General features: G+C 32.0%; 1 protein-coding gene across 9 annotated transcripts; it reads left to right on the top strand.

The window, feature by feature from the left end:
* The first annotated feature begins 426 nt into the window (after positions 1–426).
* LOC103580215 (kinesin-like protein unc-104) lies at positions 427–23,896 on the top strand. 9 transcript variants are annotated; one of them, XM_053743081.1, is made up of 18 exons: positions 427–511; positions 8,815–9,725; positions 10,661–10,958; positions 11,090–11,128; positions 12,060–12,191; positions 12,312–12,758; positions 12,854–13,056; positions 14,208–14,325; positions 14,470–14,642; positions 14,823–14,998; positions 15,213–15,347; positions 16,701–16,957; positions 18,057–18,639; positions 19,159–20,128; positions 21,457–21,765; positions 22,508–22,786; positions 22,859–22,995; positions 23,405–23,896. In XM_053743081.1, the coding sequence occupies exons 2-18, from the start codon at positions 8,862–8,864 to the stop codon at positions 23,658–23,660; spliced, it is 5,376 nt and encodes a 1,791-aa protein (XP_053599056.1). In that variant the 5' UTR covers positions 427–511; positions 8,815–8,861; the 3' UTR covers positions 23,661–23,896. The 9 variants fall into 9 exon arrangements, with proteins under 9 accessions (XP_053599056.1, XP_053599053.1, XP_053599051.1 ...); XM_053743078.1 differs by lacking the exon at positions 15,213–15,347 and having other exon boundaries at positions 14,491–14,642; positions 19,159–20,143; positions 23,405–23,892; XM_053743076.1 differs by lacking the exon at positions 15,213–15,347 and having other exon boundaries at positions 18,060–18,639; positions 19,159–20,143; positions 23,405–23,892.

The raw sequence follows: 23,896 nt of genomic DNA, 5'->3' as shown, positions 1-23,896 counted from the left end.
CGAGTGCCGGAAATTCCGGGGCCCTATAAAAAAAAGTTTCGAAAAAATTTAGATCAAAGATCTCTTATAATTTTTTAAAAAATTCGCGCTCTACAAATTATTCGCGCCAAATTTAAATTTTTAAATTTAAATAATAATCAAAATACTTTAAGATAAAATATGAATTTTGAAAATGAGGATAATAATTTTCATTCTTCTATATATCTATATATATATATATATATATATATATATATATATATATATGTTTATATATATTTAAATAATTATTAATATAAGTAATATATATAACACATAAAATTGGAGTATGATAAGAAATCAATGAATATAATCTCAAGTGCAAAAGATAGAGGGAACTAGTGCCGTACTATATAGTATAGACAAGAAGAGTAAAAGAGAAAAGAGAAACAAACAAAGAGTGAGTAGACAAGGAGTACACGAGTGAAAGAAAAAACAGTAATATGGCTGTTGTGTTACGGCTCTTTCTACTTGTTTCTGTGTAATATATCTGGTAAGTCAAAGTTCATATTTATTTTAATTAATTGCCCAATGATAATCTTACCCGCAAAAATATTTAAGCCAAGTAATCACATATATATTTTTTTTTATTACTTATTTTATTTATCATTTCTTACTCCATTTTATTCGGACGTCTCTGTGAATTTAATCATTATTTTGTTCTCCCACTGACAGTTTATTATTTATATATACATATATACCTTTATACACACACATATGTATATATATATATATATCTACATATGTAATATATATAGATTTTACATGAAAGTAGACATTAAGTCGGTAATAAAAACGTTTCAAATATCGATTCATTGTTATAATTATTACTTTTTTTTTATTTATTTGAATAAATTATAAAAAAATTATCAATTAATTTTTAAAACTCCGGTATTTCAGAGTATAATAATTTAATCATATACTTAATAATTTGAATAATTCAAAATTGATCAATTTTTGAAAAAAATGTAGTCTTTAATTTTTTAAATTTCGTTTTTTTTTAAATTAAGCCGCGTTTTATTTTTTCATATTTTTTTTAACGAGAAAATTCTCCCCTATTTTTCGTATTTGATATTACTGGAATAAAATTAAAGAAAACTTGTTCTCGTTCGAGATAATCTAAATTACAGTAATTACAGACCACTAAAAAAAAATAAACTAGTTTTTTTTTTAATTTATTAAAATAATTGGAGTCGCTGGGTCTAGAAACCGCAGGTGACTTTGAACTCGAAATATCTCAATAGCAATCAACTTTTTTGAAAAAGCATAAGATACTTTATTTGTAGAAAATTTAAAGCCCTACAAAAAAGTACTCTTGCATTTTTTTGAAAAACTCAATATTTTCCAAAAACTAATCGCACTTTTTTTTCAGTATTTAGAAATTTTGAGTCGAAAATTTTGAACTTTTTTTACTAAAATAAATGTATTTTTGGAAAAGTTAAACTTTTTAGCAATTTTGTGTTGAAGTACGTTTATTCCTCAATAATTTGTTACAAAATTTTGTAAAAAATATTAAAAATTAAAAAAGTTATGAATAATTTTTTATAGAAATCTTGAAATAAAATTTCTATGGATTGAGTAAAAATATCAATTAGTTTTATTTTTACAACTGATTACAGGCACTGGGGTCTTGTAAATCTTTTGTGACAGTTGTAATTTGTGTTGGAGTAACCATCGATGGCTAAATTTAGTATAATTTTTTATAAAAATTAATACATAACGCGAATACGCGACTAAAATAACTAAAATTATTGGGGTCGGTCGCGAGTTCGTAATTGAACTAATTAAATAAACTTGGTATATATTTCATAAATTTGAATGTTTATAATTCCAAAATAGCTTTCGTATAAAACACAACAAATTATTAATCGCCAGTTAACAAATTTCCCACTTCCTTCAATAATTCTTTTGAAAAAGGTGGATTGGAATTTTAATGGAATAGTGGGGTAGTAAAAAATAAATTGATAGTAATTTTTTTTTTCATTAAATTCTGTGGTCACATGCTAGTTATTTTTACAAGACCCTTCATATATTTATATAAAAATATATTAAATTCCATAAAAAATTTGTCGAGGTTTAAAAAATAAATTACTTTGGATTTTTTTAGTTTTTTATTTAAATTCGGAAAAAATAAATTGATAGACGTCCGAAACTTTGGAGGATATTAATAATTCTATATATATATATTTGTAGAATAGTTTCCAAGATGTGAACGATATCTTGTATGAAATATAAATATATTATTGAATATATATATTGAAAAATCTATATGATAGTGATTTGATATATTACATTAAAATTATTAATACGGCTTCAAAACGAATCACCCATATATATATATATATATATATATATGGGTGATTCGTTTTGAACGAACATTTTTTTTACTCCCACAGCAAAATATTGATATATATGTTAAGACAATATTACAAAAAATTTCGAGGCCTTAATCTCACTTCTAAGTTTTTCCATTTAAAATGCACAGAGAATCTAATGATTTTTTTTTTCAACTCTCTAATGCTTGGCCGCATTTAAATTTATCGGGTTACCATTTGTGATATTTTGTAGGCAGTTTAATGCTCTTTAAAAATTTCCATGGTAATTTTACTGTGACTAATTGTTTTACGGTACTAGTTCTGAAAATCATTTTTCTGATGATAATTTGGGTTTTTAGTTGATGATGACTAACCAATGAAATTTACAGTAAAAAATGCAAATAATAATTTCGTAAGAAATCTGATTCTTCATAAAAAATATATATATATATATATATATATATATATATATATATATATATATTTTAATGTTAAGTCCATTGACGTAACAAAAATCAACAAAGAAAAGAAATTTTAAATTCGGGCGCCAAATTCTATTATTAATAAAAAATTATTGCCTTTACTATAACAATAAAAAATTCAGTTAAAGAATATGAAACTTGTTTTTGAATTTAATGAAGTTACAAAAAATATTCAACAATTTTTTTTTGTTATTTGAATACAAATTAAAACCTAAACTTGATATTTAATTTAATTTTTTACCTTTACTAAAAAAAAAAAAAAAAAAAAAAAAACAAATTTCTTCAGACATTTTATAACTCTCCAGAGCTTTGTTACTTAATTAATATTTTTAATTAAAAAGCACATTACTTATTTAATATTTTATTTCAAAAATAACGACTGAACAAAAAAAATTTTAATTACCATTTCGAATGACGTTTTAGTATTTAAATTTAAATATAAATATTTTTTTTTTAAAATATCAATACCTTAATGAGTGATTTATATATATATATAAATATATATATACATGTTCAATTTATATAAACTCAAGGGACGTTGACCTTTGACACATTCGAAAATATAATTCATGAAAATAGTAATGTTTATTTTGAATATAATAATTCTTTTTTTTTATTCTAGTAATAGAAAAAAAAAATAAACATGTAATTTATACATAGAAAGTTAAAAAGATAGTGAATGTTTTTTTAATTAATTATATTAGGGAGGACACAAATTCGTCGAATAATTTTTGCTGATTCGTACGTGACGGAGTTGAATTGTTTGAGATCTTATTATAGTGAAATACATTCTTTCACTTTGTATTCATGAGTATGTATATTTATATATGTATAAATATACAGATGTAGATAGTAGTGTAATATAGAACATGTATAAAGTGGCGTCGGGTAACGATAGCTTTTGCTATGTCCCAGACGTCATCGATCTTTGCTGTTGGTTCACTGGCTTTGTATTAGTTGGTCGTATACATTTTTATCTCTACACTAACTATATCTAGATTTCAGTTTCGATATATGTTTTCATAAATAAAACTAGAAAAGCTCGTTAACGTGGGTTGAGAAAATTATTTGCGAGAATTATTTCTCAACAAAAGCTCATTGCAAGCTCGATCGAAAGCTCTGTGCAAGCTGCATGAAGCTAGAATGTCTTCAAAATGTGAAATAGTAAGCGAGGAGTAACATTTCTGGAACATCCAGTAAAAGCTCTCTGCAAGCTCGGATGACAAAAGCTCAGACGGTGAAAGCTCTGCCATAACTCGATTTTGAATGGGTGATAATTTCGAATTAATATTAAATTTTCTTCAATTTCAGTAAAAGCACGGTAAAAGCTCCGCGGAAATAGTTACATGGAAGGAAAAGCTCGCAAGTCTCAAGAGAATATGAAAGTATTGCGCTGGGTCGTCATGTTATGAGATTACGGTACAGAGAATAGAAAAAAAGCTTCGGGCTCAGAGCTTTTGATATGACTATTTAGATTTTAATCAACGGTTGGTAGTGTTTTAAAAGCACCTCTGTTTCACGGAATCCATTGTCTGGTTTCAGAGAATTGAAAATAATACTTCATATTGATAGGACGAGATGCCTGTGCTTACGAGGTCACAAAAAAAGCTCCGGGAGCGAGAATATTTTTCTCAGTTATTTCTGCGATGATCATTATTATATCTCACCCTTTCTGGAGCTTTATTTTAATATATTATTCATTTTTTGTCCCTGGTATTTTGTCTCCTACTAAAAAGCTCTGACCTATATTGAAGGTTTACTATTTTTTTACGGCGCATAAACATAATTTTTGTCGATTTTAAATTAGTAACGAGGAAAAATGTCGATACTTGAGCTTTTCGCAAATTTTTATGAGCTTTCGACCTACGCGATTCAAGGTATCCATGCAAAAAATAATATATTTCAATCCCCAACAATTTTAAATTTCTGAAAAATTTGTCGATAACAATAATTGAACTACCGAGCTTGCGGCTTACAAAATTGGTCTTATCAAAAGATGAATCTTTTAGTTAATACGTAAGAATACGAAATATTTTGTTGTGCTTTTCCATTGAATAACAGCTTTCGTACTGCGTATAATTTGAGCTTGCGAGAGGCAGGTTGATGTATGAAGTTACGTGGCCATATTACTGTGCTCTGTATGATATTGCTGGTTCGTGTACAGACGATAAATTGTCATAGCACGCCTATCGAGGACGTGCCACTCGAAAGCTCTCACTACCACCATCCACTTAGTATCAAGAAAATGTTGTCATAAATATTAAAATCCATAAAATGGATGTACATTACATCATAAAAATGATTAAAATAATTATTCTTTAAACGGAGCGTTCGAGCTTGCACTAAAAAACAAGAGCTTAAAGGCTTACATGATTACAATCTATGATACAGGCCATTATACTATAGAATCTTCAATTGATGAGCAATTATCCGAGCTTGCAGCGCCGCAAGCTCCATTGTTTGTAAACAATAAGCTTAGTTATTTAAAACTAAAGTGTCTAGGACACCTCTTACTTTTCAAAAGTTTACTAATTAGTCATTTTACGTATCGAGCTTTCAAGCTTCCAGTTCAGAGCTTGCGAGCTTAATAGTTTCATAATTTAGATCGCATATATTATATCCTCCTTAACGAACTTGCATATAATTATCCTCCGTTAATTATTTTTTGCATTTCGCAATGCGAAAAAAGCTTTTCCGAGCTTAATTATGTCACGTGACAGAAAATATCTCTTGAAACCGAGCCTAGAACATATTCTCAAGGATTTTTTTATCGTATTTTTTCTCTAGACACAACAATTTAGTACACAAAAGCTTTCCGTATGAGAGTTTTTTTTTATCAATTGAGTAAACCATAAAAGTTCGACTCAATCTATTCGTAATCGAATAAAAAAACATAAAAGAAGTAACTGATCGAACTTCAATTAAATTTATGGATCGTAAAACTTGTTAGTTTATAACGGCGAGCTTGTAAAGATGTACATTGCGTGTTCACCTATGTCTGCAAAAGCTCATTCCTCTAAATTTCATTGCGTGTTTTTATTCCCTCGATATCGAATGTGCACATACTGGTAGTTAATCCTGTTGATTATTACTCTTCGTAAAATAAAACATCGAGCTTTTCATTGTAATCGAACAATAAAGAAAGCTCTGTATTTCCGGTGGGATTTGAAGATGCAATTAAATTTTAATAAAATTAATCGTGGTTATGCAATACTAATTCGATAACCATAATGACATTAATAAACGCATTAAGTTTACTAACGAGCTGTGATAAAAGCTCTCTCTGTCTCGCGTATTTTGTACAGCTCACCTTTGGCGTCACGTCGACTATGACGCGGCTTAGGTGCTGGTCCATTAAGCCCACTTTGCTTCTACACTATAATCTATTAAACAACCACTACAAGCTCAGGTATTTACTTAACCACGAGCTTTCAGCACGACTCATCAATGTAATATTGATATTTTCTTATTCATCACAATTTCTATCCTGATTATTTTCAGGGCTTTTTTTTAAGATTGTACCCAAAAGAATAGTAGTTTTCTAGCCGATTGCAAAAGCTCTGACGCAAAAAAGCTTTAGCCGTACCACAAAATAAATCCCTCGTGACTCAGTTATCCAATTCGATTTTATTATACTCCGACAGTCTGTATAATCAGATTTTACATACTAAATTTGGGAGCTTGCAATGATACATCGATTTTTCATTACCGAAAGCTTCCATCGATGCTTTAAATTTTTAATAAGTCATATCTATATAAAATATATGTGACAAGTATATTTTAAACTCGTCACATGAATTTGTTGCATTAATTATTTAATTAAAATTGTGTAAGAGCTTACAGCTCTACTTCCTCGAATAATTGAAAATTTTAATCGAAAGGTAGATTAAAATAGTCTCGGTATCAATATTTATCAGATGCATATCCTGCGATGAAGCTTTCTCGCAGGCCGCAAGCTCACTAAAAGCTCGCTGGCTCATCTGAATGTTTTCGTTAATTTTTTTGCGTCGTATTTTAAAAAGTGCCTATAACGATACAAAAAATTTAATTTTCATGAAAAAGCTCTATAATTTTTTTGATTATTTCTGAATTATATGATGTTCCTATATATTCGAAAAAAACTTAGAGTAAAGGACAAGGCTAGATCCTAGAGTACTTTGAGTTTTTCTTGTAATATTGATTGTATCAAGACATGGAATTGGCCGGCGCCGCCCGTGGGTTGTATAGGTCGATCGTATTGCTACATGACGTCACACCGTCGCCTTGGCTATTGATTTTTCCACACACAAGTAAACTAAAGTTTCCAATTGGCTGACGGTGTCGTCAGTTTTACATCTACACTTATCACGTGACCCTACCGGATCTTTAACGCGCAAAATCTAACGCCATACTGTGGGTTAACTGTGCATAAGGAATGCAGAACTTGATCAAGTGGCGGCGCTGGAGTCTCTGCAATCGTATGTTAAAATTCATCTAGCCCCATTAGTCGTCTGTCACCAATCGTTGGGTTACCTTGAATACCAAACTAATAAAATTATTTGAAAAAAAAAAAAAAACAATGATAAAGTTATGGTTTCGTGTGTGCATTCATAATGTCTAACATAACTAATACGAATTTGTGCAGTGAGCTTTTTTACTATTTTCACTCATTTTTTTCATGGTGATTGTTTTTTAATCAGTGCTTTAACGGAAGGAAAGACAAAGGCGAGCTTTTTAGACGGTAAGTCTTTCGCGGACCGCCTTGAGCTTTTTCAAGCTCGTGTTCTATAAACACAACTGATTGATTTTTTCTTGAGAAATTTGACAGTCGAAAGCTTTTTGTGGCTGAACGTTTAAAAGCTTTCGAAAGTTTTTCAAGGAAAGCTTTGTGTCTCGAAGCTTTTGTAGGGGAAAACATTTCTAAAGAATGATTAATTTTTTGAGATTCTTTATCCGAGGGGTCGTTGGCGTTCAAGGCTGAATACGCAGGATCTTTTGACTTTAATGAAGTCGTATATAAAATGTTAATCCTTGAACTCATTTACTCTCCTCACTGTCTCGATTTATTGATTTTTTGTATTAACATAATGATAATTGAATTTTCACCTTGAATGCCACGGATATTCAATAGTCTCTTCATGTCTCGGAATTTAATATATTTTACGATACATAAAAAAAATTAACTTTTTTGTTGAGCTTTCGATCAAATTCTTCATGGCCAATCCCGCAAGCTCGGTGACAGATAGACATTTTCAATCATCAAAAGTCTATTATGGGCGAAGCTTTTGATTGAGCTTGCGATTACGCGAATATTTGCAAGCTCATTGTGTGTAAGATGAGTTTGAATAAATTACACGAATCTGACGCGTCAAAACAAGTCAATAACTCACCGTGCTGCGTCATGTTTTTACGAGCTTTCGAAAGCCCCGAGCTTCCAGACACTCATCAAATACCAATCTCGATAAATCATGTCAATGATAATGGAGATTCCGATTTGGAATTGAAAATTTCAAGATTACAGTTCACTAATATTGTGAGCTTTTGCACCGAGCTTTCGTGGGTCGTCAAAGCCCGCAAGCTCAGTAGTCTATCGATATTTTCGATTATTCTGTGTCTATTACACGACGAGTTTTATATTATTCGATGGCTATAATCGTACTCACGTGGGAGTATTGATGCACAATTTCCATGCGTCAGTAATTCAACTCAATAACACGTCTCTGCGTCATACGATCGTTCTCCGAACTTTGTTAACTTGTTAATTACTTTTAATCATTCATTCAAAGCCATTTTCTTTACCTTATTGATTATCATTTATAATTCCTACCTTGGTATTAGTATACGAGCTTTTCAAACGAGCTTGCGTGATACACAACTTCCCGCAAGCTCATTACTTTATCCCTATATTAGACCATCGTGGATCTATTTAAGCCCGAGCTTGCGGTCTATCGACCTTGTAAAAGCTCGAAAATCTCAAAAGTTTTTAATCTCAAAAAAATTATTGTTTTTTCTGATTGCAGAAGCCATTAATAATTACTGAAGATCGACGTTAACTAACATAAACAGAATGTCGTCAGTAAAAGTGGCCGTAAGGGTACGTCCCTTTAATAATCGCGAAATATTACGTGAAGCACAATGTATTATCGAAATGAATGGTAATACCACGACAATAGCAAACCCAAAGGTTCCACCTAACACAAAAGAAGCTATAAAGAGCTTCAATTATGATTATTCTTACCACTCAATGGATCCCAATGATGAAAATTACTCGTCTCAAATAATGGTGTACAAAGACATTGGAGAAGAGATGCTTTTGCATGCATTCGAAGGTTACAATGTATGTATATTTGCTTACGGGCAAACCGGTGCCGGTAAATCGTACACAATGATGGGTAGACAAGAGGAAGGACAAGAGGGTATTATACCTCAGATATGCAAAGATTTGTTTCGTAAAATAGGAAAAAATTCAAGCGATACTTTAAAGCACTCGGTTGAAGTTTCATACATGGAGATTTATTGTGAACGAGTACGTGATTTATTGAACCCCAAGAACAAAGGTAATTTACGTGTACGTGAGCATCCACTTTTGGGACCTTATGTTGAAGACTTATCAAAGTTGGCTGTTATGTCTTATGAAGACATTCATGATTTAATTGACGAGGGTAACAAAGCTCGTACCGTCGCTGCTACAAATATGAATGAAACTTCATCACGTTCACATGCAGTGTTTACGATATTTTTTACCCAACAAAGATACGATCCTACTACGGGATTGGCTACGGAAAAAGTTAGTAAGATTTCGCTGGTTGATTTAGCCGGCAGTGAACGGGCAGACTCTACGGGCGCCAAAGGCACGAGATTGAAGGAGGGCGCTAATATTAATAAAAGTCTCACGACCCTGGGAAAAGTTATAAGCGCACTTGCTGAAATTGTGAGTTTTCTTCTTATTTTTTTATATGATTACAAGAAAAGGTTTTGGTTTATTTATTATAGGAAAATTATGATCATGAAATTCGGCTCGGGCAGAATAAAGAATTTAATTATTGAGCTTGAGCTGTTAGTGGAAATTAGAAGAACTCGGGGTAGCTTTTTTTAAAAATCGATGTAGAAAATTATTAATTGCTGGTAATCGGCTAAAAAAAAATAAGGATAGGGTAAAATGGGACACTATTTTTTAGCAAAAGATTTTTATTTTTTAAATGTTTGTAGGGAGTCTCTAAGAAAGTGTGAGGCGAGTTGGTCACCCCAAGCGACTATTCTAGAATTTGGATTAAAAAAAAAGTTGTCCGTGTTGACCAAAATTGGAAAAAGTAAAATAGTAATGCGCGAAAAATAAAAAAAATATTATTTTAAAAATTAAATGAAAGCAAATTTATTTTTTTAGGTTCATTTTACCCTCAACTCATTTTTGCTGATTTATTATAAAATAGCAGATAAAACATAAAAATAAATTTTTTATGAAAATTTTAAAATGGTCTAGGGTGATCAATTTACCCCATTTGTTTTTCTCAGGGCCCGTGTAAAAAATATTTGTATAGAGATTCCAAAAAAGTTCGATATGTGGAACTTTTTAAAAAATCATTTTACTTTTGTTAAACTATAGTGTCATTTTACCCCACTCTCTCCTAAGTCATGTATTAAATAGATAATTAATTAATTAGTTAAAAAAAAATTTGATAAAAAAAAAAAAATGAATAATAATTTCGAATAAATGAACCTTTTCTTTCTTAAATTAACAATCAGATAATTCATAATTTTTTTTTTCGCAATCTTATGGAATAGGCGGTAAGAAATAATTAGTTTAAATACTACTAATAATAATCATAAATAAATAAATGAATAAAAATAATTACCATAAATTTTTAGGCAACAAAAAAGAAGAAAAAGGCGGAATTTATTCCCTACCGTGATTCAGTATTAACGTGGCTTTTACGTGAAAATTTAGGCGGCAATTCAAAAACCGCAATGATTGCCGCAGTAAGTCCTGCAGATATAAATTACGACGAGACACTTTCAACTCTCAGATACGCAGATCGTGCGAAGCAAATAGTCTGCAAAGCTGTGGTCAACGAGGACGCAAATGCAAAACTTATACGCGAGCTCAAAGAAGAAATTCAGAAGCTCAGAGAATTACTTAAACAAGAAGGAATTGATTTCCTCGAAGGTAATCTTTTACTATTTACTCACTTTGAATTTATTTGAGGACGTTGTGAATATTTTGAAACCCAACTGAAATCAAATTAAAAATTTGGAATCCGGTCTTATAGAAAATTTATTTTTTTGTGCTTAACGTAGGCCCCGATGGTAAAATTTCGTATGAAAAGAAAGAATCTAGTAAGTAATGAACAAGGAAAAAACAAAAAATTTTTAAAAATAAACAAGAATAAAAGAACAAAATATAAAACGGTCACACGCGAAATACAAAAAACACAAATCTTGCTGCCAAAACACGGCTTGGAATAAAAGTATCACTGATTCGATGTCACGAAAGCTTTATATTATTTTCACGCGCAAAGCACCCGCTGTAATTAAATTGCAATTTTATTTAATTAAATCCCCGAATATAAATTTTTTTACTCGATAAAAAAATTTAAATCTCTTTTGTTTGAGCTTTTTTCTGCATGCGCGTTTTCCAATAAATTGGACAAAAACAAAAAAAAATAAATTGCTTTAGGTGTAACAGTAGAAATAGTCTCCCGTCAATCGAGATTAAATTTTTTTATTGAGCTTTTTCACGGAGCTTACGAACATGTTCATCTCGAGCTTTTTTATGCAAAAATTTAAATTTTTTATGGGAACCTCGCAACAAAAAACACTCATGTGCTTTTGCAAATATTGGAGCTGTCATTGAATGCGAGCTTTCGAAAGCCCGGAAAACAAAAATTTTAGCAATAAAATTTCCCTAAACACGCAAACAATTGAAATGTAGATGAGCTTTCAAAAGCTCAGAGCTTTTGTTCGTCGCTCCGGCGATAATAAGCTCGAGGTTTCCATAACAATTGAACTTTTCAACAAGACAGCTTATAAAAAATGTAAAGCTCGCTCAGAAATTCCGAGCTTTCATCATGACTGTTATGCAACGTCCGGTCAGTAACACGAGCTTTCTAACACATGCAGAGCTTTGTAATAATAATGTATTTGAAAAGAAAGCTTAAAGCTTTTGACACCGGCATTAAAAATTAAACAAACTAGAATTATATTTGTATTACATTTAACCGAGCTTTTAGAAATAAACAATAACCTAATTTTAAAATTAAATTTTTAGGAGACGAGGGCGCAATAATAAAACCTTCGAAACGTGAAGAAGATCTTAAAGAAGTCAGACAACGACTTCCTTCACACCAGACTGCTGAGGAAGCCGTTGATCAGCTGCAAGCTTCCGAAAAGTTGATTGCGGGTAAAAATATTTATTAGTTATTAAATTATTTTCAAATTTTTCGTCTTGAGAAATTTTTTCTTTTGATTTCATAAAAAAATTCTTCTTTTTTGACTTCAATTCTACATTATAAATTTTTAGAACTTAACGAAACATGGGAGGAAAAGTTAAAGAGAACAGAATCAATACGTTTACAACGAGAAGCGGTGTTCGCTGAAATGGGAGTCGCTGTTAAAGAAGATGGCGTCACTGTTGGTGTATTTTCTCCTAAGAAAACACCTCACCTTGTTAATCTTAATGAAGATCCGCTCATGTCTGAATGCTTAATTTATTATATAAAAGTTGGATACACGCGAGTTGGTTCCGCAGAGGCCAACATACCCCAGGATATTCAGCTTTGCGGGCCTCATATTTTAAGCGAGCATTGTATTTTTGAAAACCACGAGGGGATTATCACATTAATACCAACTGCTGGCGCTTTAATTTATGTTAACGGCCGCGAAGTTACTGAGCCAATTATCTTGAAAACGGGATCCCGTGTTATCCTAGGTCGCAACCATGTCTTCAGATTTAATCATCCTGATCAAGGTTCTTTTAATAAATTATCTCAAATGTTTCTTATTTATTTCATTTAATACTTAACCATCTATTTATTTATTTGTTTGAATGTTGTTTTAAAATAGTGAGGGTGAGGCGCGAAAAAAATTCACCCGCAGAAACACCAGGAAATGTCGAGACAGTAGACTGGAATTTCGCACAAATAGAATTACTCGAAAAACAAGGAATTGATTTGAAAGTTGAAATGGAAAAACGTTTATTGGTACTCGAGGAACAGTTTCGTAAAGAAAAAGAAACAGCTGACCAATTGTTTGAAGAGGAGCGTAAGGTAAAATTTATGTTATAACCTAGAATTCGTTTAACAAAATTTTTATTGAATTTCTAGTCAAGACTTCGATAAAAAAATTTTATTAATGATACTAATACATGAACTTGCACAAGATGATCTGCGGAAGACAATTTTATAGCAGTGTTAGTTTTGTAAAAGGGTCTTGCGGCAAACCCTTAGATGACCTCAGGTCATTTTTGACTTTTATGTCATGGTCAGAGGACCGTTAAAATTGTGACGACATCTTACAAACGTCTTTATAACTTTTATACAAATTCAAATTTTGAAACCGCCATTTTTTTAAAAATACCACGAGATAATACAGAGGGAAAAATAAATTTTTCAATCATGTAAAAAAAAAGATTGCACCCAATTATTTAGTCGGTTGTGACTGAACAATTCTTGACTAAACGTTAATTTGACAAAAAATTTTTTGACGGTCCGAAATGCGTGATCCTGAAGTTAGCAGACAATTATAAACTTTGAATTTTTCTTCAACTATTTAGACATAAAAAAAAAAAAAACTAAAAATATGCACATGTAGAAAATTAAAAAAACTACAGGTGCAATTTTCTGAAATATTTTTATTTTTATAGTTTATCATTTTTTGAAAAATCCAAAAATTACTAGGCTGCTAAATTCAGTATTATTCGAAATGATGGACTCTGACTAAAAATTTCTGACGGTCATTTCGCATTTGAACAGGATCGCTTTTGAACGCAGATTTTAAGCAAAACTTGCACCAGAAATTCATTAAAAATGACCCTAATACTGCGATATATAAAGTTTTTTGAAAAAATCGCACAACTTTTGCTCAGAAAATATTTAAGTAATTTTATCGTCACGTGTTAGTTTACACAATTCTTTAGATACATAACGGAACTTTTTGTAAGTTTTCTACAAGATTTTAAATTCAAAACTTTTCACTCATGTCTGTACTGAAATATAAAAGTCATATAAAGACGCTGAGAACTAGAACACTGGTGACCGGTTTGAGCAAGACTAATAAAATTATTATCAGAAAACTTTAAAATTTGATTATGTCGGAAATTGGTGAATTATTTAGACTGATAAAAATGTTCTAGACATTCCATTCTATAAATTCAGTCATGTTTGAATTCAAGTATTCCGAATTTTTAAATCTTTTTCAGAAATTCGAAGCACGGATCGACGCGTTACAGAAACAAGTGGAAGAACAAAGCATGACAATGTCAATGTACAGTAGCTACACACCCGAGGACTTTAATAATATTGAAGAAGACATTTTCGGTAGGTACTTTACTGAATTAACAAAAAAATAATATTCACTTGTCCGCTTACTAATCCGCAAAGTTTAACCAAACAAACAAACAATGAAAGAATAAAGTTTATGCTTGGCTACAATATTTTCCCGATTATGACTTGTCATTTCAGTCAACCCATTGTTTGACGCAGAGAGCAATTGGAACGAGCGTGAATTCCAACTTGCTGGTTGGGCCTTTCGTAAATGGAAGTATCATCAATTCACAAGCTTACGCGATGATTTGTGGGGCAATGCAATATTTCTCAAAGAAGCTAACGCTATTTCTGTCGAGCTTAAGAAGAAGGTAAGCATACACTTTGATTTGTTTAATTTTCCGCTATAAAAATTGAAAGTGTTCGAAAAAGGGGTTATTTGTTTCGATCCGATTTTCGTAACCCGTTAGTATAAAGTGGGCGCCATTTAAACTTCGCCATTAACCAGCAGTCACTTAACAAATAAATTTTTTTTGTTTATCATTTATTAGGTTCAATTTCAATTTACTCTACTAACAGACACTCTGTACTCGCCTCTACCTCCCGATTTGCTGCCAACGGACGACGAAGAAGACGAAGAACGTCCATTCCCCCGAACAATTGTCGCCGTCGAAGTTCAAGATACCAAAAATGGCGCGACTCATTACTGGACTCTGGATAAACTTCGGTAAGAAATTCTTAAGTTTAAAACGTTATTAGCTGAGTAATGATGATGTGACTGATTGAAGTCATGATTTTAAAATCTCAAAGGCAAAAGATAAGACTAGGGTCTTCTCACTGGTGAGAATTATTATTAAACTGAAGCTTTCTTATTTAGAATTAAAGCTTTAATTGAAAATATACACAAATATATACATAAATATATGTAATATAAATTGTAGACAGCGCTTGGAATTGATGCGTCACGTGTACAATGAAGATGTAGGCATAGACCTGTTTCCCGACACTCTACCAGCGGAGGATGATATATTCCATTTGTATACGAGGTTCTCGCTCGCAAATCTTTTGCCTTCGAGGTTGGTTTTCGGTTCGCGTTTTCCCCATTTATAAAAATAATAATTATCAAATTATAAATATATATCATCCAAGCTTATAAACATATATATACATATCTATATATATTATCAAAGCTTATGTCTTGTCGTGCACGGCTTGCACATGTCCTTAACAATGTTTTTTATAAAATGTATGTCTAATTTTTATATTTTATGTAATGGAGAGAACCGCTGGCTTTGAAATAATAAATCGATTTTTCGATTATCATCAATAATTGTTCGGTCGATTAATTTTGTCTTACAAAAATCAGAAGTTATGAAATATTTGTACTATTTAATCGCATCTATATTTATTGCATAACTCAATCGCAAAGCAGTGAGATGTGTTCTGCTAACGCTTACTAGGTTTCAGCTCATTCACTTCCGTAAAAATTATACATATTCAAATATTCTAAACTAGAACAAAATTCGTATCATTAATTTATACAACGAACACGATTTTATGTCACTTTTTTTAAAAATAACTATTGAAAAAAAAAACTTGTGATGTCCGTCTCTGAGTAAAAAAAATTATATATGATTCATATATAATTATATGACTCATATAGAATTATATACAATTATACAGAATTATAAATAATCATATATAATACTGAGAAAAAATCATAGATGATTATATATAATCTTATATAATTATACATAGTTATGTATAATTTTTTTTACTCGGGTTATCATTATAATAGTATACTATTATTGAAAAATTTTTTTTTTCAATACTTTTCTACAAGCAGGAGCGCCATCTATTGATCACTTTTTGAATGAGCATTTTGAATGTTAAAAAAAAATTCGAAAAAATATTGCGTAGAAAAAAAAATGTTTCAATATCTGGGCGAAATGATGTCAAGAAATTTTCAAATAAAAAAGTATATAATGAGAGATACAAAAACATATTTTTTATTCACGTGTTTTATTTTTATGTCCAGAAATTTTTTCTACTGGTCCCTATTTTAGCTCCGCATAGTAATGAATAAATACGACAATAGATGGAATATATGTGCGCAAAAAACAAATATGTTGAATAATATATATGTTTACACAAATGTCAACATATATGTCAGCACAACTGATCTTGTATGTAAATATATTCATGCGCAGTAAATATATCACATATATGTTACATAGATTTTTCTCAAATATATACACAGCGCAAAATGATGATTTTATTATAAGATATCATTAAAAATGAATATTACATGATTAGTTGTAAAAAATTACTCGAAAATTTACAGTCGATTAAAATTATTTAAAAAGTTAGCGGTTCTCTTGATTAAAAACTATGTCTACTAATAAATAATTAATGTACTTCTGGTGTAGACAACGTCTCGAACTGATGCGCGAAATGTATCACAATGAGGCCGAACTATCGCCAACATCACCGGATTACAATATCGAGAGTATAACCGGCGGTGATCCATTTTATGACCGATTTCCCTGGTTCCGCATGGTCGGACGCTCATTTATTTACTTGAGTAATCTGATGTACCCGGTGCCGCTCATACACAAGGTGGCGATTGTCAACGAGAAAGGGGACGTCAAAGGTTATCTGCGTGTTGCCGTTCAAGCTGTTATTGGTACGTATCGTTAACCCCAAATTTTGCTTATTCCAAAAATTATGAATCTTGTGCAAAAGAGATGCCGCAATTTTTATATAAAATTGTAAACCAAATTTTCATATTTAAACTCTTCTGAAATCGTTGAACACAAAATGGTCGACAGAAGATTTTTATTATCACGTGGGGCAAAATGGTTCTTAGTAACCTGTTCAGTTTTACGTCGGATTGAGAAAAATTAGAGCGAAAGAATCTAAATTACAACTAACGGCTCAAACTTTGTATCCTTACGGTTGAAAAATAGCTTCGATGACTTGTCGTCTTTACAAATTCATATAAATAATTAATTTTAAATTTAAAATAATAATATTATTTATTCATTGCCGTAAGATGGACGGCAGCGACTTGAAGGTCTAACTGAAGTACAAACTTTAAATAATTGATTTTGGTAATTCGTCAGTAGTTTTATCACTCGGGAAATATTATTACAACTCCAAAGGGTGTGAGTAGATGCATAGGGATAAGTTACTATCCGACTTGGGTTGTTACCGAGTTAATGCAGCCAAGTTCACTACATTCTTGTGACTCCGATCGTATTAATAGAAAGATAGTCTGCGGCAGAGTACGTCAAGTCGGGCTCACTGATGGGTCCGCTGGCGTACTCGGGACTAAACTGTCACCTATGGCACTTTATACATATGACTTAAGTATTGATGGTTGACTTGAGAATCAATTAATCCATTGACGTTCTATGTCCCATTGTGCATCTTGACAATTTAAAACTTTTTAATCGAATAGTAATTAAAGAAACTCTGTATAAAAGTATCAACAAAATGCATTAATTCAGATGTTAAATCATTTTTACGTCTTACTTCCCGCAGTTTGTTATCTAGTAATCAAAAAAGTGTCGTCAATCCACGGTTACATACTTGCTGACAAAATTTATCCAGCGATATGTTCAATACTGGATAATTGCTTATCAAAAATAGGTGGAGCCCCAAATTGATATGCAATGCGAATACTAAAATAAAAATATGCGGCAACTTATTTTTTTTTTTTTTTTCATAAAATTTCCCCATTTGTTTGGTAAGATTTTTTGGTTGACCAATCCTTGTTCTAGAAGCGGAAAACAGTGAATACTCAAGCGGGGTACGTCAGTCAGCTCGTATATCATTCGACGATGACTTATTTGGCAGCAACAACCAGCGCCATGGCAAGCGCGCAGCGTTGACTTCAAATATGGAGAAGAGCCAGCAGATGATAATGCCTGAGGAACGCGTGGTAGAGGGTCAGACTGACGGAAAAGAGCATATTAAAGATGAAGAAGAAGTCTGCGATGGGGACAGTGGTCGCGGTGACAGTTCCGTCGCCAGCGATATGAAGGAAGAGGAACTCCCGGATCACCTTCAACCTGGAGTTGAATTCACTTTCCGCGTCACCGTTCTCCAGGCGATGGGCATCTCTACCGAGTATGCAGATATATTCTGTCAGTTCAACTTCCTACATCGTCATGACGAGGCATTCTCAACGGAGCCGGTTAAAAACACCGGCAAGGGAAACCCGCCTGGTTTTTATCATGTACAAAATATAACTGTCACTGTCACCAAATCATTTTTGGATTATTTGAAGACTCAGCCAATTGTTTTTGAAGTTTTCGGACACTATCAGCAGCACCCGTTACACAAAGACGCTAAATTAGACTAGTAAGTTTTTTTTCTTATTTATTTTAAGGGGAATCACTAGTGTGACCACCTAAAAAAAACATCATTTGGGAATTTTTCGGGTGCATAAAAAATATATGATAAAATTTTTTAACCAAAAAATTGATTAAACTAGAAGATATTATCCTTACCATAACCCTCGATCGCAAAAAATTGAGCTTTAACAAAATGGCGGGGTTTTTAAAAAAAGTTTCAAATTTCCCGCGAAAATTTTATGAATTTTGCCTGGCAAAATTACATTTTCGATCGGAAAACTGGAGGTTTATGGTATGAAGAAACATATAAAAAAAGCTGCGATAAGATTCAAATTAATCGGATGATTTGTTTTCGAGTTAACTGTAGCAAGTTTCGAGAAATTTCACACTGGTGGCGCCCTTCAGACTTCAGCAAATGACAGATTGCAATCATGTCATTTTGTCTTGACTTTTTTCTAAAAAACATTTTTTCTCAATTATAACATATTTACGTTCATTGTAGTTTAATAAATTTTGAAATTTCCAGCGTTCGACAGCCACCAAAACGAATGCTACCACCATCAATACCCATAAGCCAACCGGTACGTTCCCCGAAATTCGGTTCAGTATTACCATCACCCAGTACATCCCACATTCACGCAAAGTATGACGTTCTCGTGTGGTTCGAAATATGCGAACTGGCGCCTAACGGCGAGTACGTGCCCCTTGTAGTAGACCACAGTGACGATTTACCCTGCCGCGGTGTGTTCCTTCTGCACCAAGGAATACAGCGACGCATTCGCATCACAATCGTTCATGAACACGCCCAGGAATTGCGCTGGAAAGATGTTCGCGAATTGGTCGTCGGGCGCATACGTAACACTCCCGAACCCGAAGAAGAGGATAACGACTCATCAGTATTATCACTTGGACTATTCCCGGGCGAGTATTTAGAAATACCTGGAGATGATCGATGCATGTTCCGTTTTGAAGCAGCCTGGGACAGTTCCCTTCACAATTCGAACCTTCTTAACCGCGTAACATCTTACGGCGAGCAAATATTCATGACTATTTCTGCGTACTTGGAACTTGAAAACTGCGGAAGACCGGCTATTATTACTAAAGATCTGAGCATGATTATTTACGGCAGAGATGCGCGGGTCGGACCACGGTCACTAAAACATCTCTTTAGCGGTAGCTATCGTAACCAGGAGGCCAATCGTTTGAGCGGCGTCTACGAATTGGTTTTACGGCGGTCATCTGAAGCTGGCGTACAGCGACGCCAGCGGCGGGTTCTTGACACCAGCTCGACTTACGTCCGCGGAGAGGAAAATCTTCATGGATGGCGGCCACGTGGCGACAGTTTGATCTTCGATCACCAATGGGAGTTGGAAAAATTGACCCGTCTTGAGGAGGTGGAGAAAATTCGGCATACTTTACTGCTGAGGGAGAAGTTGGGCATCGACAAGATGCCGATTTGTAATAAAACTCAGTGTGACTTCACTAAGAGCGAGAAGGTATGGAATAGTTTGGTAGGTTTTTAAATGCACTAAGTTGCGATCATGGATCTGCTTATTTTTTTTTTAATTTTTTATTTGCATTTTGTAAGAGGGTAAATAAGCCAGTATATTTGAAAATATTTTTAGCTTAATTTGGTAAATTGTGAAGTAAATGTGGATATTACGGTACCAATTATTGTTTTAAGGTTACGGTAACTATTGTGGCACCCATTAAAATTTCATTTGTTCCGCTTTAAAAATATGTTCATTAGGATGGCCCAAAAAAACCGACTATTTTTTTTTCGAGTCTTTTATGAAAATTTGTTGGCTTACGATGTTTTAAGAAGCCTCTCCAAAAATCAGCTCGATAAAAAAATTTCAAGAGGTCGCTCACGAATTTTGAAAATATCAAAAATCATCGAAATTTGAATTTTCATTTCAAATTTTTTTCTTTATCGTGGCAGCAATAGTTAATATTTATGAAATCATGACTACGCTGAAAATTAAAACCCAAAATTTAAATATTTAAACCTCAAGAATTTTGAATGTTTTCGAGTACTGTCTTTTGAACGTTTTCGAGTGACCCTTGAATATTAATAATGAAGCTTCTCAATTTTTTCACCATCAATTAGCATGACAATTAATAAAAATATAACCCGAGAAATAGAAATAATAAGTTATTTACATACTTTTTTATTTTTTAATTCAATTTTTAGGTTTTTTCGCTTATTCAAAACTTGCCAAATTTTATTGTTTAAGACTGTCCTGTATATTTTTGGTTATGCAAAAGTTAAATTTTAGTGAAATGACAATAATTGAGTTATAAAAAAATACAAAAACTAATTCAAAGTATTAGTCACATATTATCAATTTATATTCAAAATTCTTGAGCGCCGTTTAAATATTTAAATTTCGCGCTGAAATTTTCAGCATAGTCATGATTTTATAAATATAAACTATCGCTGCCACGATAAATAAAAAATTTAGAAGTAAATAATTCGAACTTCAATCACTTTTGATATTTTAAAAATTCGTGAGCGACCTCTTGAAAATTTTTTATTGAGCTGATTTTTGGAGAGACTTCTTAAAACATCGTAAGCCAACAAATTTTTATAAGAGGCTCGAAAAAAAAATCGTTTTTTTTTGGATCGCCCTAATGTTCATATTTTGGGCCACCCTAATGTTTATTTTTACTCATTGCAGTCATAACTAAATTACAAACACTGACGAAGTCTCTAATTTTGTAAAAATTTAAAGCAAAATTAGGCACTTTGTCACCTTAGTTGTCACTAAAGGTAATATTAAAAGAGTAATGACATAAATAGTTTTTAAATTTAAAAATACAGGAAGTCTGCAATATGGTGGCAAAGGCAACCAACGAACCACACGCTAGCCCAGTTAAATTAAAAAAATCAACGAGCAAAGATGTCTATGAGCCATGGGAAATGACTGAACGTGAGAAAGAGATAGCTAGCAAGTACGTTAAGTTAATTCAAGGCAGAATTCCGAGCAAGGAACCAATCGTACTGAGTGATGTGTCACCTGGAGACGACACTGCGACTGATATGTCAGCATCAATGATGTCATCAGTAATATCCTCATCATCTCAAGAGTCAGTAACACATTTGTCTACTACTAATAGCTCTGACATACAGGTAACACTTGGCGTATGCCTGTAAACGCTTACTAGCGGTTGTCCACATCACATTCCATCAAATTCAAATGCTTTTGCTTGATGCTCGCTAGTGTTACTATTTTTTGAATTTTAAAATTCGCGGCTTTATTGAAAAATTCGTAAAATAATAAAAATTATAATTACGAGATAGTAATTTAAGTTTTAATGTGTCGATTTAAATTTCGAGATATCGGTTAATTATTTTCGATATATCGAATTATATTTCGAGATATTTATTTTGATTTCGATATACTGATTAATTTTAGATATAAGTTGAAATTTTTGAATATTGATTCAAACTTCGAGATATCGATCTAAACTTCGATATATTGATCTGAACTTCGATATATCGATCTAAACCAAGATAATGATCAAAACTTCGATATATTGATTCAAACTTCGAGATATCGATCAAAACTTCGATATAGTGATCTGAACTTCGATATATCAATTCAAATTTCGAGATATCGATTCTCACTTCGATATATCGATCAAAACTTCGATATACTGATCTAAACTTCGATATATCGATTTACAAATTTCGAGATATCGATTTAAATTGCGAAATAGACAAAACAAATTCGATAAATGAATATAAAATTTTTGAATTTTTTAAAATAAACGGGCTTGCATAAATAAATTATAATTTTATTAATAATCAATAAAAAGGATAACCGCATTATAGTAACGTTTTACGGGTAAAACACAAGTGTTACTTACAGCCAGCTGGGATTATTGTTCGTCGTTCTAAGTCGTGCATCTTTAGGTTGACTTCACCCGAGCGAGCGCGACTCCATGAGCTACAGGAAAGTATGATGGCTGGAGATTCAAGTCAATCATCACTAGCACCAGCTCCGCTTGGTTCAACTTCACCCTTGAAAGAAAATCTAGTTCTCTATGTACCGGAAGTCGAAGAGATTCGCATTAGTCCGGTAATTGCCCGCAAGGGATATCTCAATGTTTTGGAGCACAAAACCAACGGCTGGAAAAAACGATGGGTGGTACGTATAGTTAATCAATTAAAATTAATTTTCTTTTATTAACACTGGTATTTTGTTTGTTGGTTTTTTTAGGCCGTACGTAGACCGTACGTTTTTATATTCAGAGAAGAAAAAGACCCAGTCGAGCGGGCATTGATTAATTTAGCCACTGCACAAGTTGAATACTCTGAAGATCAACTCGCTATGGTTAAAGTACCAAATACATTTAGGTATACTTATATTATATATATTATTATATACACAGTCTTGTTCGTCATAAAATTCCCTATCATTTGAGTACCCACATCAATATATTTGCGTCACTTAAAATTATATCGTTATATTAATTATTGTTATAATCAATTAATCAACAATTAAAATACAAAATAATCATCGAAACGTAATATATCGATGATGGTACTCATTTTACGCAGAATCACATCGGCAATTTAAATAACCAATAAATTTTGCCCGAAAAATTTTTTGTTCAAAAAAATATACAAAAAATTACTTTTAAAACAATTAAAATACAAAATAATTATCAAAGCCCAATATATTGATGTTGGTATTCATTTTACGCGAAATTTCATCGACTATTCAAATAACTCATTAATAAACTTGAAAAAAAAAATTTTTCAGCGTCGTCACAAAACATCATGGATATTTACTTCAAACATTAGGCGACAAAGAAGTGTACGACTGGTTGTATGCAATAAATCCATTATTAGCTGGACAAATAAGGTCTAAATTAGCACGAAAATTACCCATAACCAATCCCCCAATAAATTTATCAACCTCATTAATAACCTCATCTCTAACCTCAACAACAACAACAACAACAACAGCACCTATTTCAGCGTCAACGGATAATCAAGGACATACTAATAATAAGTGAGTCACGGATATTATTAATCAGTACTTACAAATGGTCACTAATAAATCCAAGGATTTAATAAATAAACGTTCGAAAATTTTTTTTATCCAACCTGACGATTGTAGATTTCGACTAACAGTTTTTTTTGAATAATTCAATATTTATATTATTTTGAATTTTATTTTTTATTAAAAAATAATAAAAATTCTCCGAACGTTTTGGAAAAAACGTTTTTTTACGGAAGAGTTTTATTATTA

Source organism: Microplitis demolitor, chromosome 2 (assembly GCF_026212275.2).
Source record: "Microplitis demolitor isolate Queensland-Clemson2020A chromosome 2, iyMicDemo2.1a, whole genome shotgun sequence".
Taxonomy (NCBI): Eukaryota; Metazoa; Arthropoda; class Insecta; order Hymenoptera; family Braconidae; genus Microplitis; species Microplitis demolitor.
The sequence above is the reverse complement of the archived record's forward strand: the minus strand, read 5'-3'. Positions and strand labels throughout refer to the sequence as shown.

Excerpts from the sequence above, each read along its gene's own strand:
- LOC103580215 (XM_053743081.1), top strand. The coding sequence starts at position 8,862 with ATGTCGTCAGTAAAAGTGGCCGTAAGGGTACGTCCCTTTAATAATCGC. Across the intron at positions 12,759-12,853 it reads ATTTAATCATCCTGATCAAG|TGAGGGTGAGGCGCGAAAAA; the intron begins GTTCTTTTAATA and ends GTTTTAAAATAG. Across the intron at positions 16,958-18,056 it reads TGCCGTTCAAGCTGTTATTG|AAGCGGAAAACAGTGAATAC; the intron begins GTACGTATCGTT and ends TCCTTGTTCTAG.